The following is a 20,702-nucleotide window of genomic DNA, read 5'->3' as shown; positions in this document are numbered from 1 at the left end:
CATTTTAAAGCCATTATTATCCACGTTTGGCAAAGTATTGACAACGTTTGGAATAGGATCTGTTTCCCCTATCAGGCCTGTCTTAAACGCCACAGTTGGGCATATTTTGATCTGTTACTGTTGCCAAAATTGCCCCCTCCCAGGACAACATCAGGAGACATCGCTGCTAGGTGATTCTATGGATAAAATTTCTGGCCAAAGGCTGAGCGGGTTCCGCAAGTCCACAGTAACCCAGGCAGCCACGTGGAGGTTAGTCAGTGTAAAGTTTCTACAAATTCTTATCAATCAATACTGAAATAATGATTTAGGTCTTGCTGAAAATCAATCTCCTTCAATTCTAGGCCAAATGTTATTGTTCAGGAAATCTGAAATGAATTTTGGAAATTATAATTTTATCTCTGATCTAAATCCTTTGGAGCAGATTGCTAGAAAACCAGACTTTGGTAATTGTGTGTCTTCTATCCACAAACATGTTCATATTTATACATAGACCAAGGGTCTTGTCTTTCCAAAAGACACATCCCTTCTAGGTCGGCCCTCCATGAATTAATTCCTTTCTCGTAACAAATCAGAGGCCTTTATCAGTTAACTAATAGTTAATTAGAATCAACTACAATAACTATTTCAAGAGGTATTTAAGTATACCTCATAAGATGCCGATCATGTGCTTGGAGAAGTATTTATCATGAGGCAAATACAAAGAAACTTAATATGCATATCGGATCTGTCTGATCGAGAATATAAGAACATTGCTATTATTAAGTTATAAGAATTTAACACTCCCTCTTAACTTGATAATATAAATGAGAGAAACATCTCTAGCAACATAGTTTACGCATAGAATTGTACTCTATATCTATACGATTCTTTCATGCATACATATAGTATCATGATACACATGACAGTTATATTACCAAACCTGTAATATGGATTATCACTGACACTTGTGATAACAATATTACATGTAATGCAATAGATAGGATAAAATCCGAAGAATTATTAAATTCTTCCTTTATCCAAATTGTGACTTATGGGTACTGGTAGACCTATATCACAATATGATCCTCAATTAAGATCTACCAGTTCACAGGATAAACTCCGGAGAATGATTAAATTCTTCCTTTATCCAAGTTGTGATTCATAGGCATAGAAATGTCTACATCACAGTGTGATCTTGAACTCATCTAGATCTGGTAGTAGATCTCAAACGTTCAGCACATTATCTCACAGATCGTCACCTCTTAGATAATGAATACAAATGGTGAAGCCCATAGCAGTCAATAGCCTGACAATAATAATTTTAATTCAAAATTATTAATAATTAAAGAATACAAATGTATTTCAATTCAACCATACCAAGTCTTTTGCTGAAGTGATCTATCTTCACTCGAGAGAGGTTTGGTAAAAATATCTGTTGTCTGATTTGCAATACAAATGTATTCTAATTTTACAGTATTCTTGTCTACCATATCTCTTCCATAATGGTAAGGAATTTCAATATGCTTGGACTTGTCATGACAAACTGGATTCACAGAAAGCTTGATGGAACTCTGATTATCACAATGAATAATGGTAGGATTCATGGGTTGACCAAATAATTTCACAAGTAACTTTCTGAGCTAAATTGCTTCCCGAGAAGCCATTTTTGCAGCAATGTATTCAACTGTTGTGGAACTCTGTGCTACTGATGCCTATTTTCTGCATATCCAAGATATCATCGCTGAGCCTAAACTGAAACAACATCCTGAAGAGCTTTTCCTATCAGCAATAGTTTCAGCCCAATCTAAGTCTGTGTACCCATGTAGGTTCAAGTCAACTTTCTCATACTTGAGCCCAAGGTTAAGACTGCCTTGTATCTCATAATGTGTTTGATAACAACTGGATGAATCTCTTTTGGCTCACACATGAACTGACCTAAGGCATTAACAACATAGTAAATATTAGGCCTTGTATTTACCAAGTACATAAGGGACTCAATCATCTGTCTGTAAAGAGTAGAATCTATGGAGGGTGATTCTGCTGCTGCTTCCTTAAGCTTGTGTAGATTAGTCTCCGTAGGAGAAGACATAGGTTTGCAATTCCACATTCCAAATCTCTTCAAGATGTCTAATGTAAATTTTCCTTGATTAAATATGATGCTGTCAAAATTCTGCCATACTTCTAGTCCTAGGAAGTAATGAAGGAGTCCTAAATCTTTCATTTCAAATTCTCTGATTAGACCTTTCTTGCATTGATCTATTAGATGATCATCACTTGTTATTAGTAAATCATCAACATATAGTATCAATATTATCATATCATCTTTATCCCTTTTATAATAGAGATTTGGATCAACTTCATTCTTGGAGAATCCTAAACTAGTGTGATACTTATCAATTCTTTCATACCATGCCCTTGGAGCCTATTTAAGCCCATAGAGAGCTTTCTTGAGCCTGCAAACAAAAAATTTAGGGTTATGAGTTTCAAATCCTTCAGGTTGCTCCAAATATACCTCTTCTGTAATTTTTCCATTTACAAATGTTGTTTTTACATCCATTTGATGTACTTTCCATCCCTTCGATACTGCAATAGCTAGGACTGCTCTTACAGAAGTGTATCTGGCAATAAGAGAAAGGGTTTCTTCATAATTAATTCCCTCTTTCTGAGAGAATCCCCTGGCTACGAATCTGGCTTTATATTTTTCAATGCTACCGTTAGCAACATGCTTGATTTTGAATATCCACTTAGAAGAAACAATGGATTTTCCTTCAAAGTCTTGAAACAATTTCCCAAACATCATTCTTAATAATGGATTGGTATTCTTCCGTCATGGCATCCTTCCAAGCTTTATGTTTAATGGCATTTGAAACACTGGTTGGTTCTGATTTAGATAAATCGCTCATGTTTGTTGCATAACTAGAAAATCTTTTGGATCTTTTGCTTTCTCTGAAGGTTCCAGATGGTGCAGCGCAGTCTTGTGCTTCCTCTACTATCTTAATGGCCCAAAGTGGTCTTATCTTTGGATTTTGAGTTTCCTCAAAATTAAGATTTTGAATTTCATCTTCAATTTGTTCAATATTCTCCCTCTAAAACTCAAATTTAGTATTTTCTTCATGACTAAGTAAGGGAGAGGGATCTCCAAAACTTAGCGCTCCTTTGAATGCTAAATCTTCTTCAAATATTACATCCCTACTAAGTTTAATGTTTTTTTGATCAAGTATGAAAATCCTATATGCTTTAGATGTTTCTCTATACCCAACAAAAATACTTTTCTTCCCTGAGGGTTCTGACTTAGTTCTCTTTTCTTTTGGAATATGTATATATACTGGGCACCCAAAAATCCTAAGATGACTTATATTAGGTCTAACCTTAATAAAGACTTCTTCAAGAATTTTATCTCTAAGGTAGGAGTGAGGACTTCTGTTTTGAATATAGATAGTAGTACAAGAGGCTTCTGCCCAAAGATAATATTCTAAATTTTGATCAAATATCATAGCTCTTGTTGCTTCTATAATTGTTCTATTCTTCCTTTCTACCACCCTGTTTTGTTGTGCGTTTGTTGTGAAGTTTTCACACCATCGCCCCAACACTTTGGGGACTCCCTTTTTTTCAATCGCCTTGGCAATAAATAATTTTTTGAAGTTGTCCAAAAAAATTCTGATTTTAGAAAATTTTACGTCTTAGACACCTTCAGGCTAGGAGGCAGGAGGTTTAGGTTTGTTTTTTCACCCGATTTTAAGCTTGATTTTCCGAACGAGTAATTTTATCCTTAGGCAACAAATTTCAAAGAACTATACTTGGCAAGATAAAATTACAAAATTTTGGGTACTTAGTCTTTTTTTTTTGAAAATTTGGATATAATTGTATAAACTTGAGTAATTTTCAAAAAAATGAAATTTTTGTTAGAGTTGGTTTTTTTTGGAAAATCTTGATTTTTTTTGGTAAAGAAAATTAAGTTTGTGATGGTGAAATCAAATAGGAAAATCAATTTTGGATTCTAGAGAAATAATTTATTTTGGTTAAAAATTAAAATTGCATAGCAAAATCAATTTAGATTAAATTGCAAAAATTGGCATTAAATGGATTAAATTTGCCTCGAAGATTTTAAAGTCTTTAAAGAAATTAGTAATTTAAAATTGAAAAAATCAATTTTGGCTTGCCAAATTCAATTTTTAATGATATATTAATTACTAAATCATCATTAAATGAAAACATTTAGCATCTCCAAGGCTTTATTAATTTTATTTTTGCAATTTTGGTCTAACCGGCAATTTAATAATGCAAATCTCATTGTGGAAAAATTAATTTTTGGCTTATCATTTAATTGGGACTAGATTGTGCACTAATTAATGTTTTTTGTTGTTTTTCCTCTCCTAGGTGCAAATCGGCTAGCTAGGGAAGGCAAGTGAATTCAATATAAGAAAGATCTCCTTCCCCTTGTCTCCTCATTCTTCCATCTTCCTCTTCCATGCTTGGAGTAGCTCTTCCTCCTTGGACGATTTTTGGCAAGGGCAGATTTGCATATGGGAGCAGCTCCTGGTGTTTTTTTTATAGGGCAGTTCTTGGCGATTTTTATAAGGCAAATCTGATTTTCCTTTTGCCCTAGATGACTCTTGATTGATGTCTAATTTCCATAGAGAGCTGCAAATTTTGTGGAGCTGCGATTTTTGTGGAGCCGAAATATGTGGAAGTCTAATTTTCTTGAGGAGCTGCGATTTTGCATCAGATCTGGACAGTATTATTTGGCAAAGGAAATAGGTGATTAAAGTCTGATTTTTTGGTGCATGCATGGCAATTTCAAGTGGGCAGAATTCTGATTTCTTCAACTAGGGCATCAATATTTGCAAGAGGCTTGAAATTTTTAGGTTTGATCCGAAATTCAAAAGAAGAGCCGGCCATTGGTAAAGGTAAGTTCAATTCATTAAGAGTTGAAAGTGGTCCTTAAGCGGATTTTGCTCTTTTGTTATTGTCTAGTTTTGTTTCCCTTGGTTCTTCTTGCATTCATCATCCACCACTTCATCATCCCATCATAGATTGAAGATTAGCGATTGATAAGTGTAGAATTCATGATAGAGCATTTAGCAAGATAGAAATAAGCTAGACCACCCTAGGTTGAAGTTGGGAGATATAAGTGTAGTCCATCCTACGGTAACAAAGGGGCAGAAATAAGTGGTAGTCCCACCCCTAGGTTGAAGATTGGAGATTGATAAGTGTAGTGATAGGACTTGGTGAGGCAGAAATAAGTGTAGAATCCATCGATAGAAAGAAGGTTGGAGATCGATAAGGGTAGTCCATATCACTTAGAACGAAGGGGCAGAAATAAGTGTTTAGGATGGTAGATGTTAGTGCAACCAAGAACCCTACGGGAACAAATACTAAGAAAGAAAAAGAGGATATGATGCCCATAACAACTTTCTTCTCAAAAATGAGGCAAATAACCCATACTAATGTCGGTACAGTAAATATGATACAGTTAAAAGACAGACTAAAGGAAGGACAATTCCCTGTGGCAAAGCTCTATAAAAGCAGAATTGGCTGCATGAAGGAAAGAAAGGAGTCACCAGATCATCGAGGCTCACAGTGGCAAACTTCAAATCAAAATATGGCGATCTCATGGTGCTTCTCAGCCAGATCATGGGCCCAACTCAAAGTATGCAATCCAAAAACTAGATGTACTTCTTTATTGATGAAATTGCAAATGGAAGGGGCAAATTTGATTGGGCTAGAATTCTAAGTGAAAATCTAGAATTACAACTTAAGGTAGTGCAAAACTAAAAGCAATTCCACATGGGGTCCTAGCCCTTCTAGTTGATTGCAATTTGGCAAAGGTTGAAGTGCGAGCTTTGGTGAAGAATGAAATCAAGAGAAGGGCAAATTTGATTGAAGATTAAGATTCAAGAAGCCCAGCAATTTCAAGAAAGAGCAGATTAGTAGAAGAGATTTGAAAATATTTGAGGCTAGGCAAGGCTTGGCTATTCGTGCACGCTAGCTTGGTTGAATTCGAATGGGAAGGTTGGTAGACCAAGAAGGCAAGGATAATGGGGGAGATTAAGTTCAATTTCATGGTAGTGGCCAAGAGCAAGGCTCTCAAGTTGCAAAGAAGTTCACATCCAAGGAAGCCACCAAGGCCAAGGCAAGATTTACCCCAAGTGCATGAAGACCTCATCCTTTCAGGGTCAAGGCATCAAGTACATGCAAGTTTGAGTGGTGATGAGAAAGTTTCTAAGGACAAGCTCAAGCATCCAAGGCTTCACCTTATCTCAAGGATTGAATAGATTTGTAAGATAAGGTTGATGAGGTGGCACTTTCATTTGCATGCAATCAAATCATGCCAAGTGTCCTATGTTCTCATTGGTTGACAAATTATTGTAATTTTCTCATTGGCCCACAAAGTTGGTGCCTTCATATAATTGGTTGAATAATGGTAACCCTAATTAGGATTTGTAAGATATAATCTTGGCCCTTGATTTTGCCTCTTAATCTTGGCCATTCATTGTAATTTGGAGCCTCTATATAAGGCTATTTTGTTCCCATTTGTGAGAGAGTTATGTTGCAGAATTGTTGCCAAAATACTATCAAAATTGTTCTCTATTCATTCTTGTGGCTTGCATGGTGGATATACATGATCATTTTGGTGTATTTGCATGGTTCTTCTCATCTCTCAAATTAAAAGTAGGATTTCATTTCAAGTTGCTAGAGTAGAAGTAGATGGCTAATTGTATGGTGATACTAGTAAATGTTTGATGGGGATCTATAACTAGGCCACTAGCATCCTAGCGGCTTGTTGGGAAGCCTTGTGTTGTAAACTAGTTCTTTTTCCTTTGAATCATTGCATCTATGAGGGTGGAGCCGTTGATAAACTTTTATTAGATTTAATCCCTGTCCATTTGCTAATCTTTCCATTCATTGGAGTAGGAATAGAATAGCAAATAGTTGATTAGTCGAGGTTTTGAAGAAGGTTAAGAAAGTATAAGCCATTTGAACATTCACCCTCCATCACCACCAACATCATCTGGCACTTATACCGAATCACCATTACCATCATCCCAAAATCCAAATTGTCCTTGAAGGAATAACGTAAGCCCAGCTACGTGATTACCAAAAAATCACATCAATATACTGAGTTAGTATCCACAAATGTAAGGAACATTGGAGTTATTCTCATGTCCTATGAGTATTAATTTTTCAAGAAAGGAATTGTGTGTTTGATACTCCATATCAGATATTCAATTGCTAATATGTTATGTGGTATAAAAACTGACATCAACATTATCTGGCGCTAGGAGGAGGATTGAATGATTTTCATTCTTGGATCAACTTGGAAATTCAAAGCAGAGATTGATGAAGAATGAGCTTTCAAAGTTAGAGTTGAGATGAGAGATCTCTTTTAAAGTGAAAATCAAAAATTCAAAAAATTCAAAAAAAGGGAGAGGTTTCTCAATGGACAGGTAGGCGGACATTCTTCCCATTTGGTTTCATTTGAACAAAAGGTTACTTGCATTGGATTTGTCTTAACTTGCAACATCAAGGAAGTGTAGGACACATGGTACTACAAATCATGAGGAGATGAATTGTTTGGTGTTTCTCTTGAGAGTGGACTTGGCATTAAGAGGAAGATTTTCTTTTTCACAAGTACATGAGTCTGCGGTCTTTGTCAATTCAGAGCAAGATTTTCATGATTACAAAGAAGATATCAATACAAAACCGAAAAACATATGTGGAAGAAGTTCTTGGTGCAGTGTACATAGTCCCTCACATTTAGAATCTACTTGCCCATCTTGTCAAGACACTATTGACTTGGTCAAGTTTCATTTGTGTTGGTATGAGGAAATATTGATGGTGAAGTGGATGAAGAAGTAGAGATTGACTTAGGAGTTATGAGCTTAAAGACAAATACTATTCCAAAGGGAATGATTGAGTTAGAGGGAAATTCGACGTGGACCAATTCTACAAAGTGCAATATCAACCCACAAGAGGTGATGAATGCAAAAAGGTTAATTTGGGAATAGCAAATTGTCCCAAAATAGTTCACATTGGGAAAGTTTGCACACCTAAGGAGAAGGCGGATATATTGAGTTTGATGAAGAAATTCCCAAATGTAATTGCTTGGGGATATGAAGATTTGAAAACATATGGTCCTTCCATTATTACACACATAATGCCACTGTAGGAAGGGAGTAAGCCATTCAGGCAGCGACAAAGGCCAGCCAACCCTTTGTTAGAACCATTGATATATCAAGAAGTAAAGAAGTTGTTAAATGCATGGATCATCTTCCCAGTAAGGCATTCAACGTAGATCACCAATCTTGTCCCAGTTAGGAAGAAAAACGGTGAGATAAGGTTATCTGTTGATTTCAAAAATTTGAATAGAGCATCAGAAAAGGATAATTATCCATTGCCATCACTAGACAAGGTCTTACAAATTGTAAATGGAGCTCAAATGATGTCATTTATGGATGGATATATGGGTACAATCAAATGATTGTCGAAGAAGAAGATAGCTTGAAAACGGCTTTCACCATAAAGTGGGGAACATTTGCATACAGGAGGATGCCTTTTGGCTTGATCAATGTAGGTGCAACATTTCAAAGGGCCATGGATTATGCTTTCAAGGACTTAAAAGACAAATGCATTATCATTTACATGGATGACATAATAGTGTTTTCAAAGAACAGAGAAGGTCACATATTGAGGAAAGTTTTCACGAGATGTAGAAGGTTCAGAGTTTCTTTGAATCTGAAGAAATGTATGTTTGGAGTTACTGAAGGAAAACTTCTGGTACATGTAATTTTAGAAAGAGGTATCATGATAGATCCAGAGAGAGTGGAAGCAATTTCCAAACTTGGCATACCTGCTAGCAAGAAAGAGCTCAAATCATTCTTTTGAAAGATCAACTTCGTGAGAAAATTCATATCTACATTTGCTCAGATTGTAAAGCCAATAAAAGACATGTTAAAAAAAGATGCAAAGATGGATTGGACTCCAACAACAAAGAAGGCATCTGAAGAAATAAAACATGCTATCGTTAATGCACCAATTCTGGTAAGCCCAAATTATGAGAGGCAATTCAATATATATATATATATTCTTTTGCCTCTAATCACACGTGTGTGGCCATTTTAACACAAAAGTGTAAGGAAGGTGAAGAGCATCCGATTGCATTCGTGAGTGTGCCTTTCAAATAAGTCGAATTGAATTACCCAAATGTGGAGAAACAAGCTTATGCCTTGGTGAAGGTGGTAAAGAAGTTCAGGCATTACATATTGAGAAGCAAGGTACATGCAATTGTGCCTGACATAGCAGTGAAGACCCTTTTAATGCAAAATGAACTTGGAAAAAGAAGAGCCAAGTGGGTGACCACTATCCAAGAATATGACATAGAGATTCAACTGATGAAATTCGTTAGAGGACAACAATTGGCACAGCCCATGGCATCAAAGGGGCCTAGACTTGTGCAACAAGTTTACCAATTGGAGGATGTACACCCCGATGAATGGTATCAGGACATAATCAACTATTTGTTAAATCACCGATGCCCTACGCATTTGAATCTAGTACAAAAGTGAGCGTTGAGATTCAAGAGCAGAAGATATATGCTACAAGGAGCAGTGTTATACAAACAAAATCATGAGGGGATATATTTGAGATGCGTTGGAAAGGAAGAAGCCAAAAATATTTTGGAACATTTCCATGATAAATGGGGAACAGAACACAGATCAGATTTGGCTACAGCGCATTGGATACTAAGAGCCGGATACTATTGGCCAACTTTCTTCAAAGACACTCACGAGCATGTAAAGACTTGTCATGTTTGCCAAACATTGGCAAAGAGAAAGAAATCCAGCAATGCCTTTGCAGCCTATTATAAAGGTGAGACATTTCGCAATGTGGGGACTCGACTTCATTGGTCCTATCAGTCCACCTTCCTTAGCACAACACCGGTATATTCTAACCGCAACTGACTACTGTACTCGGTTTTTAGAAGCTTAAGCTTTCAAGAATTGCACTACTGAGACTATCATTAAATTTTTAGAGGAAAGGATCACCACCAGGTTTGGTTGTCCTTCTGCTTTTGTATGTGATAATGGTTCTACTTTCATTTCTTTGAAGTTTCATACTTGGGGATTTGACCACGGGATCATTTTAAAAATTTCATCAGGTTACTGTCCCCAGGGAAATGGCTTAGCAAAATCTACAAACAAGAACCTTTTGACTGTGATTGGGAAACTTTTAGACAGAAACCCAAGAGATTGGCACACTCAACTGAGATACGCTTTGTGGGAAGACAAAACAAGAGTTAAAGAGTCCATAGGAATCACTCCTTATCATTTGGTTTATGGACAAGACCTGTATTCCCGATCCAATTGAAAATTCCAACTTTAAAGTTCATACAGGAGTACTACAATGAGAATGAAGATAAAGTCAAAGTTAGGTTGGCTCAACTAATGCAATTATATGAAAATTGAGACAAAGCCCTACAAAAATTTGCAAAACATCAATGGGCAGTAAAGGGTTGGTTTGATAGAAGAGCACAAAATAAGGCCTTCAGGATCTCTAACTTGGTCTTATATAGGGACAAAGCCATGAAAAGAAAGGACAACATGATAAATTTGACAAACTATGGAAGGGTCCTTTCCAAATTTCAGAGATTATCGAGGATAATGCATTTAGACTTAAGACATGTTCCTATTTATACATAGACCAAGGGTCTTGTCTTTCCAAAAGACACATCCCTTCTAAGTCAGCCCTCCATGAATTAATCCCTTTCTCATAACAAATCGGAGGCCTTTATTAGTTAACTAATGGTTAATTAGAATCAACTACAATAATTATTTTTAGAGGCATTTAAGTATACCTCATAAGATGTCGATCATGTTGCTTGGAGAAGTATTTATCATGAGGCAAATACAAAGAAACTTATATGCATATTGGATCTGTATGATCAAGAATATCAGAACATTGCTATTATTAAGTTATAAGGATTTAACAGTCAGCACATGGTCATTGTATATCTATTGCAGGATTGCACGTTGAAAGGAGAACACCAGGTTTGTCATTCTCTTTTGATAGTTGAAAGCATTAGTTGTTAAATATTAATTTGAAAGGAAAAAATTCTGAATTTTGGCTTTGACAAAGGTTAGTGTATGTCATTTTCAGCACTCAGTACATCTCTTAAAAATAAAAATAAAATCTAAAAATATAAAAAATACATTACATCTCTCAGCACAAACATTTGCAGCCAGCTTGGGCTTATTACATAATTTTAACTCAGCCTTAAATGCCCTCTTGAGCATGTCCCAAGAAGCTATGGATGCAACATCTAGTTCTATGAGCCAGTCAATGGTTGTACCATAGTTACACCAACCTGGGATATGGGGAGACAAGTTTCTAGGGGGGGAAGGGTGGGGCGGGCGGGGGTGTTGGCAGTGGAGCCATAATTTGGGGACGGTGGGGGGATAGCGGGGGGATGGTGGCAAGGGACAGGAGGGATTGTATATACTATACATATGGTACTTAAAATGCTAGTTATGAAAACATGTATTGCAATATAAGATATAAAGATGCAAAAGAGTAAATACTTGAACATTGCATCGAATTGGAATATCGAACATTCAACATAAGTAGTTGAATCAGCAAATTGTCAACACCAAGACGTTTCCCCATCCTTAGCGGAGGTGGCAAAATCTGGTGGTGCCACTAGGGAGGAGGGAACAGAGTACTCAAGTCCCAGGTGCATCCTTGTCTCTGGGACATGGAGCAAAAAGCGAGGGAGCAAGGGGGAGGCGACGTGTCCCCATGTTACTATGGGTTGTACCTAGTAACATTAGAAACTTTTTGAACCAATATTCCTTGTCATCCTAGCTCTTTTCTACCGAGATAGTCTTACACATCTTCTAGTGCCTTGAGGGGTCTTCTAACTCATTCCCTATGAACTTTGGCATTTTTTGTCGATCCACATTTGCACTTATTAAAGGAGACACCATCTTCCACACCTAATTTCGTTGTCCTGCATTGAGAAAGGGTGGAGTGTTCCAACCACTACATTCTGGTGTTTGGCCTACACTATTGACCATGTGTGCATTCTCTACACATCCACCTCCAGTGTCCCCAACACCTCAGGTACTTTGAGGCCTTGACTCATATGTTCAGATCCTCTAATGACGGATTTTCCTGAGATGGAAGTAACATTGTTTGTAAATACAACTGTCTTTCTTGGTTGACAAGGTATGTTCAATCAACATTTTCTTGTAATATTCATCTTTGTTCTCTTTGCTTTGCGATTCTTAAAGATTGCCTAATCACTTGGTCTTGACTAGCTTGTGGCTTCTCCTTGCCTTTATTAAGATCCAAGGGCATACATCATGCAATGATCCAAATGCTGACACCGTCAAAATATCACACAATGTTCACTTCAATACCTAATAAATTACATACATGAAATAATAGCACAGGTTGCAGCACACATGTGATATAGGACTGAAATATATCTTTATTCACTCATGAATACATTACAGAAAAGAAGACCAGAGATAGTCAACAAAGAATTACAATTTACCCAATGATACCATGCTACCTTTGTTGGTTGTACATATTTCAAGGAGCCGACGGTTGCCAAGAGAGACACAACTGTCAACTAACCAATGCTTACAACCACCTTAGAGTAACAACCATTCAATTATTAATACATTGATGGATAACCAATAAAAATAGGTAATGTACATCAACTACAAAGGGCAAGTTTCCTCGGCACCTCTCCACAATCCCAAATTTGATCTTGAAATAGATAAAAAAGGATATATGTAATGTGCCTTTTTTATTCATTCTAACATTCTTAGAAAGCATCAAATTTATTGGAATCAAATTCTGACAGCGGTAGTGAGCTCAGGAAATCAAGATGAGCCCAATGGTACTGTCTGAATGCAATTTAAACATTCTGGAATCTCTCCACAATTGAAGAAGCTTGCTATAGTTGGAAATCACCAATTTTTATGAGTGTCTGATATCTTAAAGAGCTTAACAATATTTTGATATGGTCAAAATTCATACTTTGGTCTATTTTGATACTTTTTGTAACCTTGGATGGCTCAGAATATAATTAAATAATTTAATATTAAGGAGTCAAAAGTAAAAATTTGAAGGCAACTTATATTTAGTTACTCTAAGGTAATCTAAATCACTTGTTGGACAGAAAATAAAACACAATAACTAATATTTTATTATTCCATAAAGGCTACGAAAAGAAGGGTTTTGAGGAGAGAAAATTTGCTCTAAATATTCATCAAATCTTTGATTTTTCATGAGATGAACTAGGTCGTTGTTCAGCCAACAGATCAAAACATTTTTCACCATCAGTTTTGTTGACAAAAACGCACCTCATTCATTGAGAACATTCGTACAGATATAATCATTGTGCTGAATGTTTGTGCCATTTGATTAAGCAACGTTTTGGGTTTTCAGATATCAAATTGATAGCTCAGAGTTATTTTGTTGCAAACCAATATTAAATTTAATATTTTAAGAGTCTTTAAGTGATCATGCCAATTCACGGGTTTGTCATACTATGTAAAATGAGGTTTCGGAAAGTTCAAATGATATCACAGGCTTATTTGGGAGAGACCTAACATTTATAGGGATGTTAAAACCTTGCTTTGAGTTTTGAGGAGATTAAAAAAAAATATAACATAGGCTTATTTGATGGAGTACTATTGTTTATAGAACTGTCGAAAACTTGCATTCAGCTTTGAGAAGATTTTGAAAAAAAAAAAAGAAGTATTTTCTCAGCCTTTTTCTATTCAAACTAATCTTCTAGGCAATTAGAGCAATTTGTGATTTCTGAAGTTATGTAGCTTTATATGACACAGTGGCAGCTTTTTTTTGTGGACTGTGACAGCAAGGTTTTAGGCTTGCACCAGTGGATATTCATCATTTATTAAGGAACTTGGTTGCAAAGAATAAATTCTGGAAGGTTTAAGGGGATTGTTTGTACCTGCATTAGTGTCATTTCAGACCTGTTATCATATACACAATTATATCAGACACATTTTCTTTCATCTCAGCAAGTTTGGTGGGTTTTGGAGGTGTCGGTTTTGATTAGGTTTGGGACCATTTGGGTGTGTTGGTTGCGAGTTTGGAAGATAACTGGGAGGGTTATCCTTAGCAGTCTTGTTCATTGCAGTACACTTTACTGTTTCAGACTTGTAACAGCTTTCCAGACCATTTATTTTAGGAACCTGGTACATCGTTCTTGTTTTTCAGTTGGCAATTGGTATATTATTTTGGGGGGATTATGGAGAACTGGTTTTATCAGAGTTGCATGTATCTCTTTTGTTCAGCTCTTTGTATAAACTTTGTTATCAATATCAATGCATCACCATTTGGCATTTTTATAATCAAGTTTACATTACAAAAAGAAAAGATAAACATTTCTAGGTTGGGGAATATTTCTAATTTGCATTAGCAGAAAATACTCTGTAATAACTTTATTCATCCTATACCAGATTTAGTACCATTGACTACTTTACTATTGTCCTTAGAAGCTTGTGATTATATTAGCTTCTTTATATATAGCAATGCTGCATGATATAAAACTAAATTCATACAAACAACAAGCCCATTATTAATCAAACACCAATAGAAATTCATAAATCAGATCAACCGTTTGGGGTAATGCCCAAACTGAAAATTTAGGACAGAATTAGTAAGGTTCCTTACATCACTAGTTTGAATATTGAATTATGGTTACAATACTCAAGTGAAGAGCTTCAATATGGAAAACCATTCACAATAACTACCAAAATGAAAATTTTAACTATAGTACAAGATCAGCAATTTTGACTTACTTGCATGAGTCATAAACATCTGGAATCTGTGTGATGTCAAACCGGCTGCATGCATGACAAGCATTTTCCATGAAGAAGAAACAACAATTACTTGTGTCCATAGGACCATAAGATGAACCAAAATTGAAACTTTTAGAATTAATAATTCTGAATTCTGAAATTAGTCAATCTGAATTATTTACAAATGAAGCAGAAATTATTTACAAATGAAACAGAAATCGTTCCTTCCAATCACACTTGAATATGTAAAGAATAATCAAACTAAATATTCAACAAAACACAGATCAGATATAGTGAGCTACAAACATACTCCTTCCTTTCATTGTACAGGTCTCTCTCTAGCTTCTTCCATCGTGCAAACATTAAGAGGAATCCCTCACTGCCACATGGTAATCCAGCAGAAATTCGATCGACGTCCATATTTGTCTTCCCAAGAGCTTTAGCTTGATCATATGGAGGAAGGGCCTCATCTGAAGTGGTCTCATCCAGACTGTCTTCTTCATCTCTGGCCAACTCTTTGACTTGAGCTGTCACTTTCTTTGTGAGAGCAACCTAACAAAAAAGATCCAATAAATGAATGATAGACCAGAAGCAGTTTCTAAATTTAAAAATTACTTATGATGGAATGTTGAACATCAGGAAAAGAAACTTAAATGAAGACATGCAACTGATAAAGTACAATTGTAGCTCCATATTAATTGAGTAAACAGATATGAGTACCTGTATTGGGAAGAGAAGAACATAATAGATTAGCTAAACACTCTAAGGAAAAACATTATAGCATATGGAAGCATATTCATCTTAAGGTTTCAATATCAGGAAGTTTTACAAAGCATCCACAATGTTTGACTAAATGGGCTTTAGGAAGTATGAGTTTAAGCATTATGACAGGAATACTATAATCCAGATTCCAGATACAAGAAGCAGAGTTGATATTTTAGAGCACAGATGTGTTAAAGAGTGAAGAAACTACACACAAAATGTAGAATACAAATATATCATGAAGATGACCAAGAAACAGAACCATCACAGATTTTATTAATCTGAATGTTCTGTATGTGGTATTTTCTGGAAAAGAAATGAATGGTTATCTCCTGTTCCTAACTCTATGTTTCTGCACATGATAACATAACTACACAAAATGAAACAAAATCATTTTGAGACATGAGACAGGTGCTGCTCTATATAAAACACCTCATTTTCTATCACCTAAGGTTGAGCTATGTCAGTGTAATGGTTGACACTGGTTTGAGAAGTACTAACCCGCACTACATGGAGCTACTGATATGCAGCCCATGATGGGAACCCTGAAGATATATGAGGCCTCCGCACCACAACTCAAGCCAAAAAGGGGTTTTGACACCAAAGAAGTGTAATGTCCCATTCTCTAACCTAGTCAATTGTATGACCAATAGCCTATTCTTCGATTCTTATAGCATAATTGTGGATGGTTATGTGGCTCCTGTATTCTTGGAGAGCTTGATGCTAATTTCTTTTGGCTTTGGTCAGTGATGTGATCCTCCACTAATGTCTTGGTTTGTTGTGATGCTTGTTTAAGTCTTTTGAACTTCTAGGTTGTTTTCCACACTTCTTGAACAATGCACCTATTTTCAGAAAGTTCCAATCTCAGCACCCAACATCTTCCCTTAACTACAATTATCTCAATGTGTGATTAGTTTCAATTTTGGATGCCTTGTCAGTGTTTTCCACAATTTCTTCAGGAATATTTAAAATATACTCTAATATCTAAGGTTAATGTTCTATTATTTTTCTTTACTGTTATATTTTAATAAAGTAGCATTATGTCCCATTAAGTAGAGGCCTAGGGAAAACAAGGACTTGAGCAAACTTCAACTTTTAAATTGCCAAAATGGATGGAAAATGAATTAGCTTGAATTTAAAATTGCTCTTTTTAAGGTCTTTTCCTTCCAATTCTGCAGAAAGAGGATTTGGACTCTCGTTAGGATTATTTAGAAGTGCACACATGAGAAGATGTTCTCAGAGAGAAGAGATAGCTCTAAAGATTTATTAAGTACAAATCATAGTAACAAGAATTGTGGCGATCCAGTGATTCGATTCAAGCCAAACAATTTTTTGTGAATAGGTGAATCAAATTAGCGATAAAGGGTTTATGAAATAAGTTACTAAATTTCAGGGGTTTTTTTAATTTACCGATTCGTGGCCAATTCAATTCCGATTCATGGCCGATTCATGATTCCATTTGGCCTTGTTGGTTCCGATCTGATTCCAATTCTCGTTACTTTGGTACAAATACTGTCATCGAGTGACGAGCTTCGGATCTAAGGATGGTCCCTTCGGTAGAGTGATTTCACATAAGAATAATCTTTGCTTCAAAGAGCTTTGGAATTTGGTGTTTCAAAAAAAAAAACCAAGTTATTGTGTTGCAGGTTAGCGGGTTTGCATTTTGGTGTTTTATCAAATATTTTGGGTGAATGCTGATCATATACTTGCCTACGGTTGGCCACAACAGGTTTTGTGACACAGAACTTGGTGTAAATGATTAAATCAGTTGGGAAACATATTTGTGGACACTATCTAAATGTTTAACAACAAACTTTAAATTAAAGGAGGGTTGTTGACTTCTTTTTTCCTTGATTTGTGCAGGAATACTTATCAATGAAGTAATCTATTTGGGAATCCTTGTGATTGCCCTGTACTAATGCCTTCCTATAGCTGTTGATCCTTGGCATTTTAACAGTGTTAGATGAAGTTGGGCACTCACAGTCTACCAAAGAAACATTCTCTTATTCGTGGAAAGGTGAAATTAGATGAGCGATGTAAGAAGTTCCAGTGTCATGAGACTCTGTGAGTCTAACCAAGACTCTACGAGTCCAAGGCATAGTCCCACTTTCCAAGGCAAATGGCCTCTGGACTTGGACTCGGCCGAGTCTTGGCAGAGTCCACGTGGACTCACCAAGTCCCAAGCCCAGGACTCTCACCAGCAGCAAACACTTAAAGTGCAAAATAACATAAAAAACATTGACTTAAGTTGGACTTTTCCAGTTCTTATAACATCTAATTGACCTAAAAAAGTCATTCCACTATTTGCTTATGCTCACAAGAGAGAGGAAAGAGTTAGAGAAGAATATTGGGGTTTTGAGAGAGAAATCAGCAAACCAGTTGGCTCTCCTGTATCTATTGTTGATTGTTTGTGCAACTTTGTAGCTTGCACTTAAACATTGAGAGGAGCTTAAGGAAGCATTTGGAGGAGGCTTCTACAAACTTACATTTCCATTGTTTGACTTTGTGCAAATTTGAAGAGGTAAGCAACAAGTTGCATTTCTTTGTGTTGTTTTGTAATATGTTTTACATTCATATATTTTACATATCATTTTATTTACATTTGTTTAGCCTCTACTTCTACTATCTACTATTTAGAATCTAGATTTATTCTAATTTATGTTGATGACAAAGTAAGAAGGCCATAAAGTTTCAAAATCTGATTTGATGCTAACTTTTTTTTATTTATAATATATTCATATTGCAGCAGGCTAGCAGCAAACACATTAAAATTTGACATAATACCTCAGGGTGAGGGAAGTGGAACTAGGCTTGCATTTAACCCTGATGCAGACCCAAGTGCAATAGCAAGGGATAGGGCTTAGAAACATGCCATCCCTAGGCACAAAAAGGGAGTTGTTACATGTTGGCATATTGGTGTAGTATATAATAGGGGAGGAATAAATAGATTGAAGTATCACCTAGCACATATACTTAGACGTAATACTGACAAATGCAAAGATGTACCCCCAAGATGTTATGTGAGACATGCAAACTCCTCTAGAGGAAAAAATGGAGAAAAAAGAATTAAAAAAGAAGCAACAAGAAGAAATGGCACAACTAGCCCAACGGGGATCTTTTAGTTTTTGCTCTCCATTATCCCCTACACCTATGGATGCCATTGTTTCTACGTATGACCATTGAGCCTCACATTCGTAAAAAAAATTGAAACTTGATTCCATGTTTGTTCTACGCACGGCTCCAAGTGCACAACCATCTCTTAAGAGCATGAGTTGGAACAAGGAGAAGCGTGATTATGCAAAATTGGCACTTGGAGACTTCTTCATCTACAACAATATTTCATTCAATGCAATAAAGTACTTATTTATTTAAATTTAAATTTATGTCTTACTTCTCTTGCTTTCAAATCTCAACTTTCAACTTTTAAGAGACAATAATATGCTTATTTTGTTAATTTTAATTTGTATTTTGTTTTCAAATTTATTTATAATATACTAATTTGTTTAACTTTAAATTTTATTTTATTTGTTTTAGGTCCCCTTATTGGCAAATTGCAATTGATGTTGTTACTGTTTGTGGTCCGGCGTTCAAAGCCCCTAGTGCTGACAAGCTAGGAGGCTCTATTTTGACCCAAAGGGTGGCTGATGTAGAAGGTGCAATCAAGGAGCAGCATGAGGTGTAGAAGATGAAGGGTTGCACCATCATGACTGATGGTTGGACTAATAGGAGTAGAACACTCCTCAACTTTCTTGTCTCCTCATTAGGTAATTGTACTTTGTCTTAGACATTAAAAATTTAGAAGTAGAACTTATACTAAATTATGATTCATCATTAATCATTATACTAATTTGTTTCTTTTTCTTCAGGTGCCATGGGTTTGTTGAAATCAATTGATGCCTCAGGAAAAACAAGGAATGTTGAATATCTTTGTGAAGTAATGGATGAAGTGATAAAAGACGTGGTGAAGATAATGTGGTGCAGATAGTTACAGATAATGCAATAAATTATGTTACTGCAGAAAAGCTTCTTATGGAGAGACACCCTCACATATTTTGGACCCCTTGTACCGCTCACTGCATTGACCTCATGTTAGAGGATCTTGGTAAACTGCCTTGGATAAAAACAATTACAGAACAAGAAAGGAGTGTATGCAAATTCATATATAATCATACATGGGTCCTCAAACTCATGAGGAAACACAATGAGCAAAAGGAGTTGTCTCGTCCACAGGTCACTAGATTTGCAACCAATTTTCTCACATTGAAATCTTTGTTTGATTCAAAGGGAGGTCTGAGATGCACGTTTGTTAGTGAGGAGTGGATTGCATCATCATATGCAAAGACCACTGTAGAGATTGATGCAACTGATCACGTTTTTTATTAAGCTTCCTTTTGGACACTAATTGTTGATATTGTGACAATAATTTTCCTTTTTGCTCTCATTTCAACTTTATTTTTTTTATGAAATTATATTATAAATTATTGTTCAATTTTTAAAGAAAAATGTTAAAGCTGATTATTTCTCTTCCAACTTTCATAATGATTGTAGTTTGTAAAGCCGTTTTTTGTTTTCCTACGAACTATTGATGGAAAGAAGCCCTCAATGGGCTACATTTATGAGGGAATGGATAGGGTGAAGGAGGTCATTCGCTCTTTTTCTCAAGGAATCAAAATAGGTATAGGCCTATATGGGATGTCATTGATACACGTTGGCACAATCTACTTCACAGGCCTATATGTGCAATAGCCTACTTCCTTAATCCAACATACCAATTCAGCCCACATTTCAAGGCTGACGATGAGGTGTGGAGCGGCCTCAACGATGTTGTAGAGAGAATGTCATCTGATTCAAGAGTTGGAACAATTGTAATCCATGAGATTGAGTTGTTTAAGAAAGCTCAAGGGGACTTATTTGCACAGGAGTTGTGCAAGAAAAATAGGACAAAATTGATGCCTGGTAAAAATCATTGATTCTACATCCTAATTTCTAATTCTATTACCATTTTAATTTGATAAATTCAAAGTTATTGATATGATTTAAAATTTTCTTGTTTCAGATGCATGGTAGGAGATGTTTGGCACAAAGGTGCCAAATTAACAGAGGATTGCAATTCACATCTTG

At 35.9% G+C, this 20,702-nt stretch overlaps 1 protein-coding gene across 10 annotated transcripts in view; it reads right to left on the bottom strand.

The window, feature by feature from the left end:
* LOC149575463 (inositol hexakisphosphate and diphosphoinositol-pentakisphosphate kinase VIP2-like) overlaps positions 1 to 20,702 on the bottom strand; it is a 272,894-nt gene that overhangs the window by 60,761 nt on the left and 191,431 nt on the right. For all 10 annotated transcript variants that reach the window (XM_089815209.1, XM_089815206.1, XM_089815210.1 and 7 more), the window contains 2 exons: positions 15,130 to 15,371; positions 14,820 to 14,864 (listed from right to left, as the gene is read on the bottom strand). In XM_089815209.1, the coding sequence (XP_089671335.1) occupies positions 14,820 to 14,864; positions 15,130 to 15,371 (287 nt within the window). The remainder of the gene's footprint in view (positions 1 to 14,819; positions 14,865 to 15,129; positions 15,372 to 20,702) is intronic.

The sequence above is a fragment of the Cupressus sempervirens genome, chromosome 2 (genome assembly GCF_028749045.1).
Source record: "Cupressus sempervirens isolate cs-2001-9-10 chromosome 2, ASM2874904v1, whole genome shotgun sequence".
NCBI classification, from domain to species: Eukaryota; Viridiplantae; Streptophyta; class Pinopsida; order Cupressales; family Cupressaceae; genus Cupressus; species Cupressus sempervirens.
This window is presented reverse-complemented; position numbering and strand designations above follow the sequence as displayed.